Source organism: Chrysochloris asiatica, unplaced genomic scaffold (assembly GCF_000296735.1).
Source record: "Chrysochloris asiatica unplaced genomic scaffold, ChrAsi1.0 scaffold00078, whole genome shotgun sequence".
Classification (NCBI taxonomy): domain Eukaryota; kingdom Metazoa; phylum Chordata; class Mammalia; order Afrosoricida; family Chrysochloridae; genus Chrysochloris; species Chrysochloris asiatica.
Genome location: NW_006408596.1, coordinates 12358764 through 12384979, shown reverse-complemented (window position 1 = coordinate 12384979; position 26216 = coordinate 12358764). Strand labels below are relative to the sequence as shown.

The 26216-nt window shown below is 44.7% G+C and overlaps 1 protein-coding gene across 1 annotated transcript in view; it reads right to left on the bottom strand.

The window, feature by feature from the left end:
- The window catches only part of MED13L (mediator complex subunit 13-like), a 367925-nt gene that overhangs the window by 16318 nt on the left and 325391 nt on the right, over nt 1-26216 (bottom strand). The window contains exons 15-23 of the mRNA XM_006865509.1: nt 23617-23837; nt 22643-22848; nt 16947-17869; nt 13445-13624; nt 12454-12677; nt 7320-7512; nt 6319-6748; nt 5713-5932; nt 4050-4238 (exon numbers count right to left, since the gene is read on the bottom strand). Of these exons, the coding sequence (XP_006865571.1) occupies nt 4050-4238; nt 5713-5932; nt 6319-6748; nt 7320-7512; nt 12454-12677; nt 13445-13624; nt 16947-17869; nt 22643-22848; nt 23617-23837 (2786 nt within the window). The remainder of the gene's footprint in view (nt 1-4049; nt 4239-5712; nt 5933-6318; nt 6749-7319; nt 7513-12453; nt 12678-13444; nt 13625-16946; nt 17870-22642; nt 22849-23616; nt 23838-26216) is intronic.

Below are 26216 nucleotides of genomic sequence, written 5' to 3'. Positions count from 1 at the left end.
CAGACTGGAACAGCTACAGTGACAGAAGATACATCTTCATGATGAACCTGACCTATACTCAGAGCAGTAGTTACTCTAAATACCAACAGAGTGAAAGATTCTTCAAATCAAGTATCAATGCTATGTGCTCTGTACACAGGGTAGATAGGGACGGGTGACTTAGACATTGGCTACCTAATATGAGGGGGCAATAAAGGCATGAAGTGACTGGCTTACAAGGTTTCAGAAGGGAGTTTAATTTAAGAGAATTGGGGGAAAGAAAGAGTCCCCACTGAATAGCTGTCATTTTGTCTAGAGGGTCCGATGAAAAGAGATGGGGATAAGATTCGTAAGATTCAATAGTGAATAATTGTTATCATGACTAATCGCGACTGTCACAATCGTAAAGGTAGAAGTTTTGTAACAAACAAAGGGGAGTGGTTAATCTTACAGTCCAGAAACAGAGGACCCTAGGACCATCAAGAGAGAAATGCACAAGCAGAATGCAGGATCTTATCCAGAGAAGCAGCAGTGCCAGAGATGGAGGCAGAGATGGGGCATGGAGAGGGGGAGCGGCTGAGGACTCTAGATTCACGGACAAGGAAGAGAAGGACTAAGAGCCAGTGGCCAGGAGCAGACTTGCAGAATGTGCCCTTTGGAGAGTGGTTTTTTTGTTTGTTTGTTTTTAAAAAAAAGCTAAAGTGGATAGAGAGAAATACTGTTTAACTGATGGTACATGGAGGGAATTATAATCATTTTAAGAAACAAGGTGTATAATTTGTTGAATGTAAAAACTGATGCTATGCTCTGTAAACTTCCACTCAATCCACAATAAAAACCTTAAATTAAAAAAAAAAAAAGATGTACAGCCAGAGTGCTCCTTGGAAGACATGACGGCAAGACTTAGTGTTTCATACTTCAGACATATTGCCAGAAGGGTCCAGTCCCTGGAGAAGGATGTCATGTATGGTAAAGTGGAGGGTCAGAGAAAAAGAGGAAGATCCCCAATGAGATGGATTGGCACAATGGCAGGATCAATGGGCTCAAATGTAGCAATGATTGTAAAGTTGGCCAGGACTGGGCTGTGTTTCATTCTGTTGTGTATGGGGTCGTTGTGAGTTGGTAGTGATTCATGGGTACCTAACAACAACAATGGGCAAAATATTGAATGATGCAGAAAACATCCAAAAAAGATGGAAGGAGTACACAGAGTCACCGCACCAAAAAGAAATGGTCGATATTCCACCATTACAAGAGGTAGCGTATGATCAAGAGCCAATGATACTGAAAGAAAAAGTCCAAGGTGCATTGAAGGCATTAGTAGAGAACAAGACACTAGGAATTCATGCAGTACAAACTGAAATCTTCCAGCAAACTGATGCAGCACTAGAGACACTCGCTGGTCTATGCCAACAAATTTAGAAGACAGCTAGCTACCTGGCCAACTGACTGGAAGAGATCCATGTTGTGCCCATTCCAAAGAGAGGTGACCCAACAGAATGTGGAAATCGTCGGACAGCATCACTAATATCGCATGTAAGTAAAATTTTGCTAAACATAATACAAAAAACGGCTTTCAAGCATACATTAACAGAGAATATCCAGAGGTTGAAGCCAGATTCAGAAGAGGTGGAATGAGGGATATCACTGCTGATGTCAGATGCTGATATCCTGTGGTTTACAGGTAAAAAGGCTTTCTATTCTGTGGATCATAACAAGCTATGAACAAAATTGAGGACAATGAGTATTCTGGGACACTTATTATGCTCATGAGGAACCTGTACATAGACCAAGAACAAGGGGACACCGAATGGTTTAAAATTAGGAAAGGTGTGCACCAGGGTTGTATTTTCTCCATATTTATGCAATCCTTATGCTGAGCAAATAATCCAAGAATCTGGATTATATGAAGAAAAATATGGCATCAAGATAGGAGGAAAACTCAAACAACCAGCGATACACAGATAATATAATCTTGTTTGCTGAAATCAAGGAGGGCTGACAAAACTTACTTATGACGATCAAAGACCACAGCCTTAGGTATGGGTTGCACCTCAGTGTAAACAAACCAAAAATCTCACCACTCGTCCAATAAACAACATCTATGTAAGTGTTGTCAAAGACTTCATTTTGCTCAGATCAACCATCAACATTCATGGACGCAACAGTCAAGAAATCAAACGACATATTGCATTAGGCAAATCTGCTGCACAAGACCTTTTTAAAGTGCTGAAAAGCAAAGATGTCAGCTTGAGGACTAAGGTGCACCTGATCCAAGCCATGGTATTTTCAATAACTTCATATGCAAGCAAAAGTTGGACAGTGAATAAGAACGATTGTAGAAAAATTGACACATGCGAGTTATGGTGTTAGAGAAAGAATACTCAAAGTACCACAAACAACCAGAGTGTACTTATTGTAAAATAAGTACAACCAGAGCGCCAGACTTCATCTCTCATACTTCAGACATATTATCAGGAGGGACTGTTCCCTGGAGAAGGAGATCATGTTTGGTAAAGTGGAGAGTGGAAAAAAAAGGAGAAGATCCTCCAGGAGATGGATTGGCACAGCAGTGGGCTCAAATGTAGCAATGACTGAGAGGTTAGTCCAGGACTGGGTTGTGTTTTTTTTGTTCTGTTGTGCATAGTGTCACTAAAGTCAGTACCGACTCGATGGGACCTAACAACAACAATAGTTGCAGTCTGTGGGAGAAGCCACCATTACGCGTACATTTGTAACATTTGGTTCTCTTGTATCTCGTAAAGAAAAATGATTTATTCCTCTTGTTCTGTTCAAAACAACAAGAGGAGCACATATTCCGCGAAGTCTCTGCCATGTACTGTAATCTACGTCTCACTAGCTCCTGAGCTGCTGACACTGTTCTGCAAGTTTGTTATAACTTCCCGAAATGTTTACAGAGAGCCTTGATCTCCCTATAGTTGGCCATAGGCCCTTAATCTTTACTGACTATTATCACAGTTATCATTTGAAGTAGTGATCACGTCTTACCAAAATCTCAAGGAAAGACTGCATCTAACCTGAGAAATAACCACAAAGAACTCTAGAACTGAAGGATTCTAAGTTTTTAAAGAAAAGCAATACTTTCCAGAAACAAATTCACTCTCCAAATTATAAAAAAGGCTAAAAGATAAAACAGGTAAGTTGATCACAAAAGGGAAAAATTCAAACTCAAAGGGTAAACGAACTTAAAAATGACAAGGCAGAAAGGTCAGAGAGTCCTTGGAGTGACTATAGGTCACAGTTACACAAAGAGGCTTTCTCTCAGGGGCCCAGGTGACCAGAGCCACATTACAACAAATGCGCTATTAACCACTGCACAAGTCCCACTCACAAGCTTTTATTTACAGAAGGGATAAAAATTTCCTAGAGCCTCCCAGAACATTTCAATTTACTGTTGTGGTTTTCAGCAGCTCCCATATGGTGAAGATCTGTTTGACTTTATTACTTAATGTCACTCCTTCACTCAATAAACTGGTTTTTGAAACAGTGCCTTGTATATGTATATCGTCAACATAAGATGGCTTATAAAGTGTAAACTTTTAAGGGTTTTTTTTGCCTTCAGTGTTTCAAAATTCTCCTAGAGGCCCATATTTCTGTAATGTAGGTGTACTTTGGAGTCAATGGAGAAAAGACAGGAGAGCGCATTCACTGACGTGCAGATGCACCTACATTCAGAAGAGCATCAGACATCACACCAAGGATCTCTGGCAGAGTGACCACAGGCCACCTGCAGCTGGAATGGCAGAGAGGCAATGAATCTGAGATACAAATTCACTTCAAAAGCAACAGGACAAAGTAAACTTAGGGACGTTCAACATTAATGATGGAATGTGAGCACTTCCTCAGGTGTTTTAATAGCAAGAGTTTATGTGCCTACTTTCCTTGACAACTTATAAAGTTCAGAAAATGATCTCTATGTCAGCTTAAGCGTTAAGGAGTCCTAGTAACTCTACAGTAGAAGGTGAACCAACCAACCAACCAACCAACCTCTGGAGTAACAAAGTCTCCTGCTGGCCTTTTTGGGGCATGTTTCCAGCCAATATACCCACCTCCGGGTTCTTGAGGGTCATCTCGATGCTGGCTGCAGGCCCGAAGCCCGTGAGGGGTTTGATGTGGATCTGTGTAGGCAGAGGCCGCCTGCACTGGCAGTACACGGAGAACGCCAGGGACTTCAAGTACTGGATGTAGAAGACTTGTTCCTCCTTCATTGTCTGCAGCATGTACTGGCAAGGCACAATCTAAGCCACAAACAGGCACAGGAGGAGACACTGAGCTCCAGTGTACGAGGACACACGTGCACACCAACACAACATGATACAATCCTATCTCCTCGCAGTGACAATCAAATCTGAATTCCAGATGTCACCGGAATTGAAGAAGAGGTATGTGATGATTGTCAAGTTACACTGTCATTTAGAAATGTACCTACTGTTCTCACGTGAGGAAAGGTTTCTCAAATTATTGCCATGACTCAGAACTTTAAAAACTTGCGTTTGCACATATTCCGTATTTTCAGAATGTGGGTGCACTGTGTACAGCACCTGGAGAGTTAGTGACAAATCCAACCAAGCACAAAAAACCGTATCAGCCAACCTTTTAATCCTAGACAATAGCTTTAGTTAAAATGGCATTAAATAAATAAAACCCAAAAACCCTAAAGCATCATCTTTTATCTACTAAATCATACTTTTTCATTATGACATCAAAAGGCTGGCAAAATGGTGCAGTGAAAAAGGCCACGCCCACTCCCTGCTAAAGGGAATGAGGATCAGCAGAACCTTTTCTGAAAGGAATTTAGCAATATTCATTACTATCTACGTGAAAGAAGAATCCCCTTTAAAAGGTGAAAAGTCATCTGGAAAATTTTATACATAGATTTATACTATGACTATTTCATTTTAATGTGAAAAAATGGAGAAAATTCAAAATCTGACTACAGGAATGGTTGAAAGTGAAAATATGCAATCATTAAAAATTTAGAATTTAAATCAGAAAATAATACATTCATAAATAATGATAGAAAAAAAGACTGAAATTGACACTGAAAATCGGATCTTAGCTGTAAAACGAACACACACAATGAGGGCAGTCTGGAAGGGAGCGTTAGAAGTTCTGTCTTTTATCCTGGGGTGGCCTGTAGGATAAGCAGTGACTGCTAACCACAAGGGAGGTGGTTCAAACCCACCAGATGATCCCTGGAAGCCGTATACAGGATAGCTATGAGTCAGAATTGACTTGACAGCTCTTAGCAACAACACTTCCATATACTTCTATAAAGAAAGCCAGACACAACAGTATGCACTTAGCTGCTAGCCAAAGGTCGGCAGTTCAAACCCACCAACTGCTCCACAGAAGAAAGACATGGTTGTCGGCTTCTATAAAGATTGCTGTTGTTGGTAAGTACTGCTGACTCAGTGTGACTCACAGTGACCACGTACAACAGGATTTCCAAGACGCAGGCGATGGGTTTACACCACTGACCTTGCAGTTAACAATCCAGTGTTCACCCTCCAATGCCACACCAGGACTCCTCTGTACGATGACATCACTGGGGACACTATGGGGCAGGTCAACTCTGTCCTGTATGAGTCAGAATCAACTTGATGGCAGTAGGATTGATTCTGGGGGGTGTATATGCTAAAGAAAATGTTCTAAACCTCATGGTTTAAATCTTACTTGCCAATTTTCAGTGACAAAGTTGCAAAGAGTTACCTGGAGAATGACAGAGTTTCTCATATGCTCAGGTAAATGATCCAGCATCTCTGTGTAGCAGCGCATCAAGCTCAACAACCAGCAGTTCCCAGCTGTGGAGTCTTCCTCCGCTGTGTACGTGAAGGGGTCCACCATGTAAATGACGACCGCTGGTGGGTAGGCCTGGCTGTCTGCAGAGTCAGGCTCCGTAGGAACACCGATTCGCTCCCTTTCTGTGATGCTGGGGAGAGAGGCACTTGTGAGACGCACAACCTGAAGCCAAGCTACACTGCAGCACTCAGCGTTCAAGCTCCCTGGGCACTATTAGTGTGCACGCACGTACACCAGCTAGCTCCAGGGAGAGATGCAAAAGGACAACACAGTCCTTTTAGGGGAGACCTCTTTTCCAGCCTCCTCCTCCTGTTCTGTGGGGCTGTTTTACCGTACGTTCTTATACAAAGTAAGCATCGCATATGTCTCAAGACTCCAGTGCTAACGTTGATGGCTGCCCTTTTCTTTGGGAGGACAGGAATTGCGCACTACACTGGATTCGGAGACTACTAAGGTCATAGTGGAGGGGTGCAGACCACGGCAGAAAAGGCTTCCATGCTGAAGCCCGTCTCGTACCTCTCCTGCCCGTCCTGTGCAGGCTGAGTGCCACTCTGCCCAGGCTCCGTGTCTCCACCACAGCCGATGTTCCCTTGCGTTCTGTCTACAGAGCTGCCCCCTGTGCTGGCGTTCTGCCCTCCAACACTACCACTGAATCCCGAAGAAGAGGTAGTGCTCATCGGGTTGACAGCAGGAGCAGAGGAAGATGCTGAGACTGGTGGCACAGAGGAACCTGGGCCGGAGCTACTGGCTGCAGGGTTCCCAGAACTGCCATTGGAGGTGGGGTTAAATGCACTGCCAGCTGGGGGGGCTGCTGATCCTGAATTTGAAGCTAAAGGGCCAGCATTCCCAGGTGTAGTCGATCCTTGTGCGGCTGCTGCTGGTGGGGTCTGGTATTTAGGTGGTATCAGCAGGCTGCTGTCCAGCTGCAGAGTGGCTAAATAAGGTGCTGAAAGGACAAGCAAAAGAGGCGGCATTAGGGTCAGGCTGAATCCCAAGTGGAGGATGCTCATGTATCCAAGCAGCATTCAGACATGGAGAGATTTCAGACAAATCCCAGAGAAGACTTGTATTTGAAAAGAGAATGAATCATGTGTAACCGTCTCCTTTCGGAATGATTGCACGTGCCTTCAGTGAAAAATGAGTCATCAATGCACATTGTGCACCTCTGCATACCTCAAGACAGCTTCATGAACTTCTGAAGTTCTCTTAGGAATTTGGGTTAAAATGAAACCGTGATTACCACAGCATGCTGGTAAGTTTCTATAGGTGGGGGAAAGTAGGGATGACTTCTCTAGGTCACTTTAAATAGTCTTTCATCAAGACTGAATGTCTACAGACTAACAACAAGAACCTCAAACACAAAACCTGAGCCTAAATCAATGAATAAACGTAGTCATGAAATGGTAGCATTGCTGGAGACCAAAGAAACCTAGGGGTACATCACTCACACGTAAGAAGACAGGAAATCAGCTATTTAACGTCTCAAGTTCTACTTGGACAAATAAACTTCCATTTACCTAGGTGATGGCGGCAAACCTGCGCGTAGAGTTTGAGTCTGGAATGATTGTCATTCTCCTCGCTGCCCCAGGGCTGGCTGAACCACTCGCTCACCAGCTCATCAGTCAGCTTCTGCGCCCCGGTCTTCCCCACACGCATGATCCCGTCCCGAAGCACTTTGCAGATGGGTTTGTGCTGCCCAAGCCTACACATCTGAGACACAGACAAAGTCACCGTGAACAGGAGCCCAGCCTCCACCCAGTGCATACACTTAACAAGGGAGGGAATTCTTCACCATAAACAGAGAGGCCTTTCTGTTCAGCTGTCATTGGTGCAAAACCCAACGTCAGAAGCCAGTCCTTTCTGATAAGCTCTGACAGTGCTACCTGTTTCTCAAACATGAAGTGAACCCCCTATACAAAAAAAGGGAGGGGATGGGACGAGGTGTGGCTCCCCCCATGCCCATTCCTCCTGAGGACGGGAGGGAGGAGGGGGAGGACTACCTGCCTGCTAATGGACAAATACAGCACTCAGCAGATTTCTGCCACCTCCGGCTGACTGACACACACATCCACTAGAACCCTGGAAGCAATGCCTACTCCTGTTCATGAGATCACAGGAACACTGCACTGGTGAAGGGAGCATGCCTACCACTTCCTTACAGTCTGCATCTGTTATCAGGACAATGAGATGCCGTAGTTCATCTCAAGGAAGAACACTAAGTGGGTGCCTACAGCAGAGACGTAACATCGTGCACCTGCAATTAGCAGGACAGGCCACCACGTGTCTGTCAGTCTGTCCTACTGTGGTGTCTTGTGTACTGCTGGGATGCTAGAAGCAATATCACTGGTATTTTAAATGCCAGCAGGGTCACCACTGGTGGACAGGCTTCAGCTGAGCTTTCAGCCTAAAACAGACTAGGAAGAAGGAGAGGTGGGTCCCTTGTGAATGGTTAGCCACTGAAGACCGTATGAATGGCAGCAGAATATAGCACCAAAAAATGAAAACATTCAAGCGTAGCAATAATTGTGAGGATGGCGCAAGACCAGCTAAGTTTCAGAAAAACTTAGCTGAGAAAACATGACACTCTTCAAAGAAAACAGGATTCTAACTTTTTTAAGGTAATGGGAATTTATATACCTAAAGACATACAACTATTTATCTAGCTTTTAATTACTAAGAAATTTAATCTGCATCAAAATTTTTGTGTTAAATATAGTTCTAAATAAAGCATTATAGAAAAGAATGCCTTTAAAATCATGCTTTTTTTAAGTACTCTCTATATTGGATGAAAGTGACAGCAGCAACCCAAAAGGGGCAGTAAATTTATGCTAATAAAGGAGGGACAACCTGGGAAAGATGGGTGAGAATGGTTAACACCTTGAAGACTGTAGTCAGTACCACTGAAGTGTGCGTGTGTTCTGCTGTGTATATTCTAATAAAAATAAGTTCTCTCTGTTGTTGTTAGGTGCCATCAAGTCAGTTCTGACTCATAGCGACTCTATGTCCAACAGAACAAAACACTGCCTGGTCCTGCACCATCCTCAATTGTTATCTGTGAGCCCATTGTTATTGTCACTGAGAACAGCTTTTGTCAGAGAGGAAAGAGTTTTCCTTTCTTTCACTGACCCTCCAACTTTACCAGTCCCTAGGAAGGTCTTTCTCCAGGGACTGCTCTCTTCTGATAACATGTCAAAGGATATGAGAAAAAGTCTTGCTATCTTGCCTCCAACGAGCATTCTGGCTGTATTCCTTCAAAGATAGTCCGTTCTTCCAGAAGTCCAAGGTATAGTCAATACTCTTCACCAATACCTTAATTTAAAAGCATCAACTCGTCTCTCTTTTTCTTTATTAATCATTCAGTTTTTGTATGCATATGACACAACTGTAAAGACCATGCCTCGGGTCAGATGCACCTTAGTCCTCAAAGTGACATCTTTGCTTTTTCATACTTAAAAGAAGTCTTTTGCAGCAGATTTGCTCAATGCAAAATTGTTTTATTTTTTGCCTGTTGCTTCTACGGGTACTGATTTAAGTCCAAGTAAAACAAAATTCTTCAAAATTTCCCTCTTTTCCCATTTATCAAGATGTGGTTTTTATTGGTTCAATTGTATTTTTGTTTTATGCTTAAGTGTAATCCACATAGAAGGTTGTAGTCTTTGACCTTCATCAGCAAGTGCTTCAAGTTCTCTTCATTTTCAGCAAGCAAGTATGTGTTGTCTGCCTACTGCAGGTTGTTTAAGGAGCTTTCTTCCAATCCTGATGCTGTATTCTTTCTATAGTCCAGCTTCTCAATTACTTTCTAAGCATACAGACTGAATACACACAATGAAAGGCTACAACCCTGGCGAACACCTTTCCTGGTTTTAAACAATGCAGCATTCCCTTGTTTTCTCTGAATGACTTGTCTCTTGGTCTATGTACAGACTCTGCATGAGTGTAAGTGTTCTGACATTCTGATTCTTTGTAACTGTTAGGAACCACACAACTGAATGCCTTGGCACAGTCAATAAAACACAGGTAAACATCTTTCTGGTATTCTTGGCTTTCAGTCAAGATCCACATGTTGTCAGCAATGATATCCCTCATTCCACATCCTCTTCTCAATCTGACTTGAATTTCTGGCAGCTCCATGTCAATGTACTTGCTGCAATTGTTTTTGTATTATTTTCAGCAAGATTTTACTTGTATGAAGTACTAATGCTATAGCATTCTACAATTACCACATTCTGTTGGATCATCTTTCTTTGGAATGAGCATAAATATGGCTCTCTTCCAGTCAGTTGATTCCTGTGAATTCTAGTGAGGACAGTTACCATTTATGTTGTTGGAAAAAAAAATATTTGCAATGAACAAGTAAGTCATTGTTGTTGTTAAGTGCCTTCGAAAAGGTTCCAACTTATAGTGACCCTGTAAAATATGGTTTCCAAAGAGTAGCTGGTAAATTTGAACTGCTGATCTTGTGTTTCAAACAGACCTTGCAATCCAAAGCAGTAACTCACAGCGCCACATTAGGACTCCGAACAAGTCACTTGTTGTTGTTGTTGTTAGGTGCCATCGAGTCGGTACCGACTCATAGTGACCTTATGCATAGCAGAACGAAACAATGTCCAATCCTGAGTATCTTGAGGGAGGATACAATCAAGATGGCGGATCATACAGACATGCAGTGAAGAGCGCCGTCACCAACAACACAGAATACCGGGCCAAGTAGGCTCAGGGAATGGTGGTAGAATTCTGAACCACATATACAAGAATTATTTAAAAGATTGGAAGGCTTACAGCTAGGGAAATTTGTAGGAGAAACAAGAAATCCATTGCTTTCTAATTCAAGATGCTCAGCTACTCCCAGAGCCGCCATCTTGGGAGAGAACAAGTGGGAGAAGGATTAGAACAGCCACGAACGCCTGACAGAACCAAGGAGACACAGGTGTGCACATTCATTTTTTTGGTATCTGTCCATTATTCAATGGTCTCTCACTGACTGTGCATCTCCATTCTGGTGACTAGAGGGGATACCTGAGTGAATGGCTATCCCACACCCACCGGGTTCTATTACGCATGTACACAGATTTCCTCGAAATTTAAAGTGACAGTTTCGACATAAAACCAAATGGTCACTCACTATTCTGCCTGTCGTACTGTGGTGGCTTGTGAGTTGCTGTGATTCTGAGGGCTATCCCACCAGTATTTTAAAATAACCAGCATGGTCACCCATGGTGGACAGGTTTCAGATGAGCTTCTAGACAAAGACAGACTAGGAAGAAAGAGTGACAAACTACTTCCGAATCTTTAGTCTCTGGAAACCTTATAAATAGCAGAGAATAAGTCACTAGTCTTAGAAAATTCTATCAGGTGATTCCTGATGGCATTTCTATTATCAAGGCTGTATTTTCCAACTCCTAATCCTTCTTCTTTATTTCCAACTTTCTCATTCCAACTATCAGTAATTACCAGTGCACCTTGATTGTATGTTCAGTTAATTTCAGACTGAAGAAGTTGGTAAAAATCACTAATTTCTTCACCTTTGGCATTGATGACTCGTGCATAAACTTGAATAGTAATATTAATTGATCTTCCTTGCAGGTGTATAGACATTATCCTATCACTGACAACAGTGTATCCGCAGGACAGTTCTTGAAATGTCCTTTTCGATGATACATGTGACACCATTCTTCTTCAATGTGTTATTTCCGGCATGGTAAATGATCTGACTGTTCAGTGCAAAATGGCTAATACCAGTCCATTTCAGTTCATGAATGCTGAACGATCTTTATGAGTTCCATTTAACTTTTGGCGACTTCCATATTTTCCAAGATTCATTCTTTGTACAGTCTGTTAATACAGATGTTTCCAGCCTTTTCTTCTCATTTTGAGTAGTGCCGCATCAGCAAATGAAGGTCCCAAAAGCTCCACCTCCATCCATGCCATAAAGGTTGACTCTACTTTGATTAGGCAGCATATCCCAGTTGTACTGAGTCCTTTCCAACCTGAGAGGTCCATCTTCCGGCACTCTATCAGACAGTGTTCTGCTGTGATGCATAAGGTGATCGTTGGCCCAGATCACCAAGTCCTTTCTTCCTAGTCTTACACTAGAAGCTTCACTGAAACCTGTCCACCATGGGTGACCCTGCTGATTATTTAAAATACCGGTAGGATAACCCTCAGAATCACAGCAACTCACAAGCCACCAAAGTATAACAAACTGACAGATAAGTGGTGTAAGTTACACCTCCAGATTCAGAAATTCTCAAGCTATACATTTTAATACCATTTTCAGGAACTCCCCTCACCAAAAAAGTACAGAAGAGTAAATCAGTTTTCTTTTTACAGCCCTCACCTCTAACTAACCACTTTCCCTTAATGAGAGCTGCTTTTAAACTCTGAACACACAAATAGGGGGAAAAACAGCTGATAGGATTTGGAAATGTGTGGCAAGGATGGATGAGAGATAAGTCTTCAAAATCAAATCAAATATAATACCAAGAGAGGAAAGCACTTCACTACCAGGAAAACTTACCAACTTAATTCTTTCCTTCGTTCTACAACTTATCTTTGGTGTCTCCTGTGAAGGATGTTCTTTCAAATTCAGTCAAACATGGAAACCACCCGAGTACTCTTGTCATGAGAATGGCTTTCACCACATCATCTTACCTCGTACACAGCGCTTAAGTCCCTGAAGAAAGTTTTGGCTCCTTCGAGCAAGGCCTCATTTTCTGGACACACCACGATATAGGCAACGTCACGGTGGCCCCCATATGGGTCCAACAACAGCCTCTCCCAAAATGGCAGGGAGAATGGTGAGATGGTGAGGAAGTCCTTGTCACAGCCTACCAGCAGAGTGGGGATGGGCAACGGCTCCGGAGATTCTTCTGAACCTAAAGACACAGCACTGACAGTGAGCAGGGCGCTGGAGGGTCTGCTCCCCACAACCTGGAAAATTTAGGAGTTCCCTAGTCTAATCCTCGCATCAGAACTTTCTCCGAATGTTTGTAGGATACTGTTAAAAGCATTTTCAAGTATTCTAATTAATGGGCCCTGACAAATATTTTAACTAAATGTTGGGAGAAATTAAGATCAAGAGGCAATGAGAACAAGTTTCTAGTTAGCTTTCGGTCAGCACCATTTCATTTCAATGATGGTCCTGGGGAGCCTGACCATGCAGTAGCAGAGGACTGGTGTGCGTCTGTCCCAAAGCAGTGGGCTCAGGGGAGATGGGGAAGCTCAAGAACATGTTCTCAAGGTAGAAGTTCCTCAGGGACCTCAGTTATGCCAAGGAGATTTAGAAAGCCTAATTCTACAAGGAACTTTAGAGAAACAAGAAGGTTATGAAACTTCACAAGCCATGGCCGTTGGTTCAATTCAGACTCATGGCAACCCTGTAGCAGAGGCAGAACTGGCCCCAAGGGTTTCCAAGGCTGTCGCCTTTATGGAAGCAGACTGCCACACCTTTCTTTTGTGGACCCTCTGGTGGATTATACCACCGACCTTCCAGTGAGCAGCAGAGTGTAACCACTGTACCACCAGGGTCCCTCGTAACACTTCACAGGTAAGATCACAAACAACTGCAAAGACTGCATGGCAAGCCAAGCTGCTCTGGAGTGCATGGAAAAGGGGGGAGGAATGTGCAGGGCGAGTGGTCTACCATAGGTGCCTCGTCCGGCCATTTTGTGGAACTGCTGCCAGGTGAGTGGCCCCTGCACGTGCTGGATGTTCTCCCAGGTCCTGCCCGTGCGTTTCTTCTGGATGGCGTCCTGGAGAAAGGGCTGCAGTGACAGCAGCATGCGGACCACGTCCTGGGAAGAGAGCATGCTGCTGTCCAGCACTGGAGGAGAAATGAAAAGAAACTACCCGTCAACGACAGATGTATGTGAGGGGGCTTGGCTGAGGGGTCCAGGGGAAATGGACACGTCTTCGGAATGAGACACAAGAACTCTTCTTGGAAACAGCAGAGGGAAATGGGCTGCTCCATATACAAGAATATAACCTTTAGTGCTGCTTCAGAGCGTCTGATTTTTTTAGACTCACATGAATGTGTTTCCAGGGTATCTCTTAAGAGAAAGTAGTAAAGCTTTCTAATTACTGCACTACTTTTATTTACAAATGTCAGGGTTTTGCTGATTATGAGCGGGAGGGAGTGGAAGGAGCTTAACTGAGTGGAAGCTATAAAAAAACATCATGGGAAAATGTTCTTAATGTAAAATATTCCCAAAGAACACAAACAGAAAGACAACCTATAAGGCAGGCAGAGGCCCATGGGAACAGAGGCCGGCAAAGTTGATAGTGTGTAGGGGAAGGGCAGTCACAGTGTTGCAGACCCTTCCTATAACCGCCATCCTGGGGAGAGCTTCTTAGCTTGGACTTTGAAACGGGGCATCTCTGTCCATACATGTATTTTCCCCAGGGGAGACAATCCATACAGCCCATCAGAGTCCCAGAAAGGCCTGGGGAAAAAGCTAAGCATGGGGTGAGACTCGCCATATACCCACACAATTGAGTCCTCTGAAGGTCTTTCATCACTCTGACTTTGCAAGCAAGGATGGGTTGCCAAGATTTACATTTACCACCAACAGACCCAGATGTGCAATGTGATTCAGGGTTCAGAAGTTATTACAGATGTGCCCCTGAACCAGGAAAACACATGCAGCAAGCTGGGGGCCCACAGACATGTCGGGTTCTTATTCTAATTTGTGAACACACTCTTTTGGGAAGTTTCATGTACAAACCTGGATTTCTAGTTTCTCCTAAGAAACAGGAAACCTGGAAAGCCTGGGGTCCCAGCCCAGGGCCCCACAAGTGCTGGAGTCACGGGCCAGCTGCCTCTTGGACCTTCATCCTCGGTCCCTGAAACCTGAACCCACAGGACGAGCAGTACGCCAATTACCTTGTATCTTCAAGCTCAGGTTTTTTTTTAATCGTAACGAAAAAAACTAAAGGACTTGGAACCATGCCTCTATTAAAGTAAATAAAGGACAGACTGAGAGAACCTCAGGTTTAAGAAACTCAAAGCAGTCCTATTCCTTTGCAGAACCAAACGCTAGAGTGCATGTGTGCGTGAAAGGGTACCGTTCTGACTGGCTCCCACCTCACTCACTGGCCTACCCAGAAGTGAGATGAGCTATTCTTCACATAGCAAGAGGATGCACTGATCATCCACACCCAGGGCTCTTCTGCCTGATGACCGTGACTGTGAGAAACCACTACTCTGAACCAACCAAGATTATCTTCCACACTTCTCTTAGGGAGAGGCATTTTCTTTCATTAGTACCTCATTCAAGGAACATTAAGTGAAGGCAAGGTACTGTGTTTGACCCTGAGCAGTCACAAAGACAGGGAGCACCCTTCAGGCTCCCCAAAGGCTCCCCGCCTCTTTGAAGTCTCCCTTGTTTAGCTGATGTACCACTCCCTACCCCACTGCCCTCTGGCCAGGCTTCTGTTCTTTAAGGAGCTCATAGAACCTTGCAAAGCCGAGAGCGACTGGGAAACAGGGGTCCCGATCCTTTCATATATCCCGTGGTTTGGAATCTGTGTCCCACTCTACAGAAACAGCTCTCCCTACAGTCCAAAGGCCCATCCAAAACCTCAGCTGCTGCCCTGGACTGCCTGTGGACTCCGCCCTCTTCCAGGCTACACTCCACCACTGGCTGCCAGCATCACCCTCTGTGCCTCCTGTGCACTGCTGCTTTTGTGAAGTGCACTCGAGTTGACTGTGACTCACAGTGATCTTGTATAGGTTTCCAAGGAGTAGCCGCTGGGCCCCCTTCTCTCCCTTACCCAGCTGGATCCTAGGTCCTGTCTCTTCTCGTTCCCCTTTCTCCTCTTCTCAGTGCTCCCACGTGCGGCCCTAACTACAGCTGTATGTGCTGTTACATGCACCCACCCGCCTCTCCAAGCTCCCTGTGTCTACTTCACCTGGACATCTCATAAGTGACCTCGAACATGTCCACATGTCCAAAATGACCAGCTTTCTGAGTTTTCTCCTCCCACTGGTCTGTCTCCAGTATCCCATCTCTCTGACTGGCACCAGAACCTAGCCAGGTACTCACGTCGTCATCCTTAACCTGGCTCTCCCTCGGTGTCCTTAGTACTCAGCTGAGCACCACCTCCTGACCACCTGGCAGGCGCCTATGTCTTTCTGATCTAGCACACTGAGATGGGAGTCTCCCCTTGCCGTCCCTGCAATTTCTATTCTTTCCTGACTTCAGAAACCTCATGGCAACGCCTCTTCCGGAAACTCTTCAACGATTTTTCACTGCTCTTTGTTTGGATGGAGACCCAGCGACTCACAGTAATCTAGCCCCTGTGGGCCTCTAACTTCCTGTCAATTCCTTGATAATGAGCCCTTCCACAGGCTGGTCCTCCCTGGGACATAATTCCTCACTCACTACCTTTTTTACCCAGTTAATCTGGTCTCCTCATTGAGTTCTGGGAGTACATACTACAACTTCTTCAAGGAAGTCTCCCCTGACCTTCCAGACTAGGGTGGGCCCCCACCATGCATTCATCACTTACAGTGGCTGCAATGATACCCCTATTGGTGTGATTATTTGACAAATGCTTATTTTCCAGGCTAGATTAGCAAATTCCTGTGGACAGGAACCTTGTCTATGAGATGCCATGTGACCCCCAAGTGCAGCCCAGGATGGACGGAGTAAGGGAGGACAAGCTGCTTGGCATCTTGTCATCCAACTCCAAGAACATGGGTCAACTGAAGCTTTCCTGCTAGAAGAGCCGGTGATGGCCTAGTAGCCACAGTGTAAGGTACAATGTGGTCACAGTGGTAAGACACACAAAGGGCTGGGAAGCCCAGGGCAGGAAACCATGTGCTGTGAATGGGTGAAACCGTCCCCAGAAGAGGAGCCAGGGAGAACTGCTCCTGATGAGGCCTCTGACACCCACAGACAGAGGCTGCCCATACAGGCTGACTGCTCAGGAGTCAATACAAGTGCAAGTTGTTCTGTAATTACTTCACTTCAAAGGGGTTTCGATTGCAAACACTCTCCCCATTCACTCGGGTAAAAGCTACACAGTTCTTACTTAGTTTTGTTTTTTTTTCTCAAGGGATGAAGGTTAAATTTTGGTCACATAAAAATGTCAAGAAAATATTTTCAGTTGCCATGACATCAAGCACATTCTGGGAAACCCACCGTTGCTATGAGGCCATGAGTGGGCAGTGGCACTTCTGACCAGAGCCTCGTCCACTCTACCACCTGTCGGGTTGTCCACGTACTGCCGGCCCTGCTCCAGGGCGTTGAAGCACTCTGTCCAGTAATCGTTGTTGTCGGCTTGTACCCGGTCATAACTCCAGCTCACACAGGGGAGAGTCTGGCGGCTGCTGGAGGAAACGTAGTCCAGGGAACTCAGGGAAGCGAAGGGCTGAGTGTGCTGATTCTGCAGCAGGAGGAGGAGGCTGATGGGCGGCTCCTGGGGCTTTCTGGTCCCTTCCAGCTGAGGAAGGAAGGTGGTCTGACACAACATTAAGCGCCTCTCTGCAGCCTGACCAATATCAGAATTCTTCCCAAAAATATCCAATTCATCTTCGAGGAAGAGGCCCGAATTGTAGCCAAGTTTTCGATTCATGATAGCGCTAAACCCACAGGTGCAGCGGTACTGGTCCTCATTGGAAGAATCGGGGATGTAGAGGCCAACATCTGCCCCTTTGATGTTCATGTTGCAGGCGCAGATGCAGCAACTATCAAAGTTTCTGTCTTTAAAGATGTTCATCACCGAATCCGAGAGAATCAGGGTGACGTAGAGACTGTGGGCTTCAGGAATTGGCTGCATGGTGGCAGGTTCTACAGAGTTAAGGGGCCGTGTGGTAGAGGGCGTAGAGGCTGGTGAGCCCTGATCGGTGCTGTCGTATTTCACAGACCCTTGACCACTGGCAGTGCCCCCACCTCTGGGAGTTCTTGGGGTCCTGGGAGTTCGTGGTGTGGGGACAGAGAAGCGAGGGGTTGCTGGGGACGGCAGGACTCCAGCCCCACTGTTGCTGGCAGGGGCGGCACTGTTGAGTGTCACTGGCGTGTTCAGATAGTCTGGGTCGGCAAGGCTCCCGACACTAGGCACATTACTGCAACAGAAAGGAGAGTAGCGTAAAGAGGTGGCCTTTCCCAGGTGGGGGGATGTGGCCAGAGGCGCCGCCACACTACATTTCTCTCCAATCATTTATGTGCATCCTTACTGCTCTAGCCAAACTTCTTTTTAAAAACACAATACTCCAGAGGAGGCAAGGACACGTGGGCAGAAGCAAAACACATGGTAATAAGGAGAGCACAAGGCCGCACCTTACCTCTACAATATCCACACAACCTGCATCTTGACCTTTGGAGGGAACTTTCACTATTTTTAAAAGACTGGGTCAATGTAATTCTGCAAAGCTATTATCTCTAGGGGTCCTGGGGCGGTGCTGTAGGATAAGAGCACCTGACTGCAAGGTTGGTCTGAACCCCAAGGATGGTGGTTCAAACTCACCAGCCGCACCCTGGGAACTCTACACGGGGTTGTTATGAATTGGAACTGACTCGATGACACATAAGAATAACAACATTAACCTGTAACTGAAATTTAAGCATGAGTTCGGATGCTATGCTAGCGAGCAGACCCTCGGATTACATATCCATTGAATTTGCAACTCCGTGTTTGTCATTTTTGGGAAGGGGAACATCTGCCAGTGTCAGTGTTTTCTCAGGTGATTTTTCTAATTTCCTTAATTTGCAAAATGCTGTCCTATCTAGGCTTGAATTTTTATAGTACTGCGTGACCATGAGAGGATTCTATTGTTGGTAAGCCATTTGCCACTACTATATTGTAATTAGTACAAAAATGACATGTGCTGTCCTGAGGCCTTGCCATGAAGTAGATGGTTGTACACAAGCATACACATTATCTTGTGGTTGCCGGCTCCCCACAGCTCCCCGGCTCATGTTGTTTCCCCTCATGCTCCACGGTCATCAGAGCACTGTTCTGTTGAATTCTCAGAGGCTGACAGACCACAGTCAGCTCCTTTCTCATAAGCAGTGACTTCTCTTTGGAATAGGCAAACACAAAACAGTGTCTCATTGTGCTGTGCTTTATTATAGGAAAAAAAATTCTGGGCAGACTTTCTTAGATGTACATGTAGAGCAGCAGCCAAGCTCATTCTCTCCACGTGCAAGCACCAAAAGATTACAGATTCCAATTTTTTTTTTGCTCTGAATGTCCCTTTGATGTATATTATTACAGGGCTTCAACTGGTCTGCTGCGATCCACTACATATTCATTCACTTCTAACTGGAAAGAATCATGTCAGAAAGCACTGAGTCTTCAAATAATTTTCTTGTGATTTTTAATGAGGTATGCCTAAACTCCCATCCTGAAGATCCTAATCAGACACTGTGTAGAAATTTTCCATTTCAGACACAGTGGTATCTTTCAATACAGTAGAAAATGACCCAGAGACCTTGATTGGCAATCACTGCTCTCTCAGAGACCAAAATAATAGGTGTACAATAATGATCTTTACTCTATTAATTGGACTCCTTTCATACTTTCCTGTCCGGAGAAATCCTAAAATTATTAAGCTGTTCAGATCAGAAAATGAAGTAGGACTACTAACTGAAAAGTTAAATAATTAAGCGGCTCCCTGCATAGTAAAAATGGTTGATTTTAAATAGCTGTCTGATTTTTCCCCTTCAATAAAATGAATAGAGTACCAACCATGAGCTGGATACTGGGGGCTCAGCAGGGAACAGGAGGAAGAAAAGTCTGCTCATGAACAAGCAGACAGACATTAAGCACGTGGTGGCCAGCGTGTGCGTGACAAAAGGGTAGGTTTTCATGGCATCACAATAGGACTCCACGTAATCTAGAAAGTGCTGTCCAGCAAGGGAGCTACTGGCCATAGGAGCTATCCAATGTTAGTGAAACAACTAAGTCAGTGTCTGCCATATTGGACAGCAGAGCTATAGAAACAGTTCAGTGGCCTTTTGGGGGAGGGGGGGGGGCACTGTTGGATTGAGGAGATCAGAATAATGATCCAAATGGTAACATAGCAGTAGGCTGCACATGACACCTGGGAGTCTGTCACTGTGCTGCACCTGTATCTACACACAAAGCCCCCACCCCACCCCACCCCAACTCCCAGCACAGAGCTCTCCTCAGCCAGGGCTTAAGTGCTGCCACAGCCTTTCAGCAGTTCTGTGTGTCTGTGTAGGAGGCAGGGTAGGAGTTTATGCCGACTTTAACATTCAAGACTCAGGTCTAACGGTGTACTTAAGGTGTGGCACTATCAGATAAGCACTGGACTGCTAACTAGGTCAGTGGTTCAAACCCATCAGTTCCTTCTAGGAAACCCTCTACAGGGATGTTATGAGTCAAAACTCAATGGCATTTGACAACAACAACATGAAATAAACCAGAAAATGATAAGGTAGCTGCCACTTGTCCAAGTCGAGGACTTTTTTTATAATGTGTCCCTGCCACAGCCTATACCTCTACACTGACTTTACATACAAAAGCACAAAACACAAAGGTGATTTCATGAAGACAGTTTTCATAATTAGCTTGTAAGGAGTCCTGGTGGCTCAATAGTTAAATGTTTGCTGACTAACCAAAGGCTGGTGGTTTCAACCCACCAGAAGCTCAGTGGGAGAAAGGCCTAGTGATTTGCTACCATGACGTTTAACAGCTAGGAAACATGGGTGGCTATAATGACTCGGAATTGATAGCAATGGGCAACAAAAGCATGTAGCGCACAGACAGGATCCTTAACCATGAACCTCTCATATCTGTGGCCACAGTTTACCTTTGAATTAGCTGCCAAAGTTTTGAGAATAGTAAATTTACATAAAAATAACAGTTCTAGTGTGGATTAGCACTGGACTGGTAACCACCAGCACTGGATTGGTCAGAGGTTCAAAGCCACCAACTGATTTTGGAAACTCTATACAGAATCGCTATGCGTGGGAACCGACTAAACAACACACAACAAGAAGTTTTCCTGGAAACAGAGAGCACTGACTGCACCAACCCCACACTTGGGCCAGACAATAGTGTGCAGATGTCCCTGCAGATGGGGTGCCCTCTACAGTCCCCAGGCCACCCTGAGCGGCAGGAGGGCCTGGTGCTTTCTTGTACCTTGTCTGTTTCTCCCACACCTATTGCATATCTGGTCCTAAAAGAACCCTGAGTCTGTGACCTTTTGTCTGATAGCACTTCAGTTACTTTTATTAAGAAATTACTAACCATAGGGAAAAATGATTTCACACTGCTACAATAAGGAACTCTGGTAGTGTAGTGGTTATGAATCGGGCTGTGAACCCCAAGGTCAGCAGTTTGAAACTACCAGCTGTTCCACGGGAGAAAGGTGAGGCTTTCTGTTCCCATAAAGATTTACAGCCTCTGAAACCCTGTACAGGGCCACTGTGAATTGGTTCCAACTTCACAGCACATCACCACCCCACCACCAGAACTAGTACTAATACTAGAACCGACTCAGAGCGACCCTTTGTGACAATATGAAATACAGGCAGGCAGTCCCTGGTCTATGAATGAATCTCACTCCTAAGTCTGTCCTTTTAAGTTGGATTTGTACTTAAGTTGGAACAGATAAATATGGTTCATGTCTAAACTAGGGAACAGGGACCAGTCACTGGAAAAGGGTATCATGTTTGGTAAGGTGGGGGGTCACAGAAAAAAGAGGGAGACCCCCAGAGAGATGGACTGGCAAAGTGGCAGCATCAATGCGCTCAAGTGTGGCAACAGTTCTGAGGTTGGCCCAGGACCGGACAGTGTTTCGTTCTGTTGTGCATAGGGTTGCTGTAGGTCAGTACTGACTAGATGACACCTAACAACAACAACATATGGTGTTCTGGTGTAGCACTGTAGGAAAACCACTGGGCTGCTAACCACAATACTAGCAGTTCAAACTCATCAACCACTTCTTGGAAACCCTACACCTGTTGCTATGAGTCAGAAACAACCCAACTCGACAGCACTTAACATATAGTATGTAGTGTTACCTTTCTGTGCACAAAACACATCAACGAACACTTCTAGATACAGTAAAACATCTTTAGCATTAATGCGGTAATATGAGGGGGCTTCAGAAAGTTTGTTACAAAATTCCATTAATCTTTTACTTTATTTTTTTTTAATGAACTTTATGATGTTTCCTCACCATAATGATGGTGTAATGCCTGTCACAAACTAGCACCCATTTGTTAGAGCAGACCACTGTATGTACCCCACATTTGTAGTATTAATAGGCTTTATGGGATTGGTCGTAACTACAGGCTGTACATAAGTTGGCTGTTCATAATCCGGGACTGCCTGGATGGTCAAGAGCCCATAAAAACTTTTTGTTTGTCCTCCTCCAAAACCTTATCCCTACTCCACTGCTGTGTCTCTGTTATGGCAAGGACTCAGACAGAATGATCTATGTTGATACTTCATTATAAAGTGCCTTGAAGGAGATACCGTTGAAATCATCCATTGACACAAAACCAAGAAAGAAATTGCCCCCACCACCCCACAACACCCAAAATGCAACAGCTGTATTATCAGCTCCAGACAAGTGCTTGATCCTATGGGAGATGCAGGTTCCATGTTGAAAGAGCACAGGCAGCAACCTGGTTCTCCACACATGAGCTTCATGTTTCCAAGCATATAAAATGAACTTTGGGGGCAGGGGTGGGGGTGGGGGTGAAGGGTGTGTTTTCAGCACAAAAGTGGGTGCACAAAACCGTGAACTGCCAATAAAGGAACATTTCCAGAGACACTACTGCCATCATTCTTATTAAATACATAGTTAAGATAAAAATCACATCAAATAAGGCAAGTAACCAGACACCCCCCCTGTACATACTTGTAGCCATCTCTAATGAAGGTGGCTGCAGGTGGCATGGGCAGTTGTTCAATTTTAGGGGGAACTGCCCATGAAGGCCGAAACAGACAGGCATCGGGCATCTTCAGAGGTAGCAGGCATTGGCTCGGCAACATCTTCAGTGGAGCAAACATGGAGGATCCCATGAAAGGTTGGAAAGCTGGAACTTTGTGAACATATGAAAAGTCCTGGGGTGACAAACAGGGCTCAGGGTTAATGCTGGTAAGTCCTTTACTATGAGCTAAACTATTTAGGGAGTCCTGGTGTGGGGCTGTAAGATAAGCACTGGACTGCAAGGTAGGTTTGAACCACAAGGTCAGCAGTTCAAGGTCACCAGCCTCTCCTCAGAAACCCCATACAAGGCCGCATATGAGTTGGAGCTGATCGACAGCACGGAACAACAGCAAGCTATCATAGTGAGGAACTTAACAATTCATAGTCACATAGTACTACTATAAACGTGGCAATAAAAAAATACTGTGGCTCAGTACTGATCTTATCTGATCAGCTGAAAAAAAAAATTTAAAGCCAAAATTATAAACAAGACAACACTATGTTTACTATAACCAACTGACGTACCTGTTAAAAAAACCCTCCACAAAAGCAACATCTGTCACAGCCAATGAAGTCCACCTCATAGTGGCCCCATGTGACAGAGTGGAAGTGCCCTATAGATTTCCAAAGCTGTCATGTTTATGGGAGCAGCCTGCCAGGTCTTTGCTCCCTTGGAACTGCTGGTGAGTTTAAACTCCTGACTTCTCAGTTAGCAGCCGAGCCTCCGTTTACCTGTTGTACCACAGGGGTTCCTTCAGCAACGTGCATCATGACCTAACACACAGGGAGGGTCCTTAGGGACTTAGCTGTACATGACTTCTACATCACACCATTTTGAAGGACATACGTGGATCCAATGAGGAATCACGCTGCCTTGGAAACGGTAAGACATAAGCCTCTACCTTTATTTCCTCTGGCTTGGGACTTCCTAAGCCATCTTCCACTTCCATTTTGAACTCTGTGAGCTGTGTGGACACCATGCCAACCATAGGACTCTCCAACATGCCCAGGGCTGTCCCTGTCTCGGAGCTGATCCCATCTTTGTAATTCATCACTGGGGAAAACGCAGGGTGCTGCTCCAACGATGGCGGTGTGGGGAACATCCTCTGCAGGTCTGCGACTGCTAAAAAATCAAAGACGACACACATCACCATTTCTCTTAGCAGACAGGGCTTCTTACACAGTTCCAGTCCAGAAGCAGGCACTGTACTTGGCACCAGAAAGTAACGCTACACAGAAGTGCAACAACAAAAGCCTCCCAGAAGGCCACCAGCAGGAATGAGTCCTTCTCTGGAGCTTTCCCACTGCCATCTTGATGCTTTATGACTTGGTCTCACACCCATTATATGAACAAAACCAACATAGCATTTTTTTTTTTTTTTTCTTCCAACAACTAGGTTTATTTATACATGTAAGAAGACAAACTGTTAGAAATTCAAAGTACTGAGGTAGAGGAATCCTTTTAATAAAAGTTCTATTCCCAACTTACAGTTAAGTATCTAACACTTCAGAATTACATAACAAATGTTACACAGCAGGTACGTCCCAGAAAAGTCATCAGGGACAATATCAGGCATTTATATCACAGGGCAATGAGAACAGTCTGAAATTAAAAATGCTAGTTGGTACACAATGGGGTTATTCAGCTTGTTGGCACATCCACAACACTGATAGCTGCTGTTTGGGGAAACTCTTCCAGACTGACATTCAAATGAAACTTCCTATTTAGAAGCAACAGTCTTCATTAGAACAGAAGGACAATCTATAATAAAAATTTTCTCTTAATAAATACTTAGAATGGTGACTCACACTTAGGAAAAAATATCACATTAACATATAACTGAAATAACTTCATCAGCAACAGCTGCTGATTCCTCAGGTAGGGAGCTATGCAAGAGAATGCGAACTGTGTTTGTGATATGTGGCCACTAGGTGGTGATCTGCGCAACCATTTTATTGACGAGGTGGAGCACCAAGTTGAAGTCGGTGATTCGGACTCTCATGTCCTATATCCTATCACATTGTTCTTTCTATCAACTTTAACATTTAAACAGTCCAAGAATGTCGGCTATGTAGAGTCCTGGTGTGGCGCTGTGGGTTAATGCGCTGGTCTGCAAAGATCCACAAGATTGGTAGTTCAAATTCACCTCTCCCTCCTGGGAAAGCCTATATAAGGTCCAACCAACTGGATGGCACTTAACAACAACAGACAAGAATCTGATGTCCAGCTGTGAGATAGGAAGTCACAGAGAGCAGCCAAGTCATCCCCTGCCCAGGGACAGAGGCCACCATTGGGAGCTCCAGGGCACAGCTCTGCCAAGGTCGGGTCCCCTTCTCTTTGGGCATCAGGCCCTTCATCTAACCGGGCATGTGGGTCTCTGCAGGTAGCCTTATTTTCTTTTTTTCATGGGAGAGGGCTGAAAACTTCCAATCACCTCAGCCAAGAGAGGCAGGAAAAAGGAGAGAGACTCTGAATTGCTAAGCAGCAAAGAAAGAAAACAAAAAGTCCCAAGTGGATCTTGAAGGCACCTTCTTGATTTGAGAGCAGGCTACCATTAAGGAATTTAACAGTTCACACAACTGAGGACACAGTGAACAGATCTGTGCTGGAAGCCGTAGTCCAAATGTTCCTTAGAAGCATGGACATACTGTCATGCTTTGGACATATTGTCAGTAGGGACTAGTCCCTGGAGGTGGACATCATACTTGGCTAAATAGAGGGTAAGAGAAAAAGAAGAAGCCCTCCATTACATGGAGTGACACAGTAGCCACAACACTATGCTCAAATTCAGCCGACTATGAAAACAGAGCAAAGGGACTGGACTCCAAGAGGGTAGAAAAATGCAGAAGACCAGAAAAAAGTCTTTGGATCTAAAAAAAAAAAAATCAAGTTTGAGTGTTCACTTTTCTTCCTAAAACATGGCAACATGACCGAGGGTACAGATGCCAGAAGGAACCACAGGTGAGCTGTGTGGCCCACAATGCTCAGTTTAGTCAGATGTTCTGTCCTGTTTTCACTTCACTCAGCAGGAGCTCCTCGGCCAGCTCTCATCTCCCAGGTACTAGGCAAGTGTTCCTTCCTCAGTACAACTGACTCCCAAGTGCTCTCCCACCACTGGGCACCTGGCAGAGCTCCTTGCAAATAAGAGGTGCTCTTACAGACAACATGAATGAAGCTCAAAGCCTCTCATTCATTCTGCCCCTTGAAAGACTCTTAACTGCAAACTGACATACTCTTAAAGATCAAATTCATGAACAATTAGCTCACAACTAAACCTAAGAAAATGAACATACATTCATACTTTGACTCTATCACAACAGAACAACATTTAAATGAACAGACACTTGGCACTCAAGTACACTTCCTACGTGTTCTGGATGGTTGCCTTCTTCCTTCTGATGTCTCACACACATCAATCATTATGGACCTGTGCCGCCCACCACAGCACTCACTAGCTACAGGAAGGAGGGCCTGTCCATACTGAGATGCACTGCACATGTA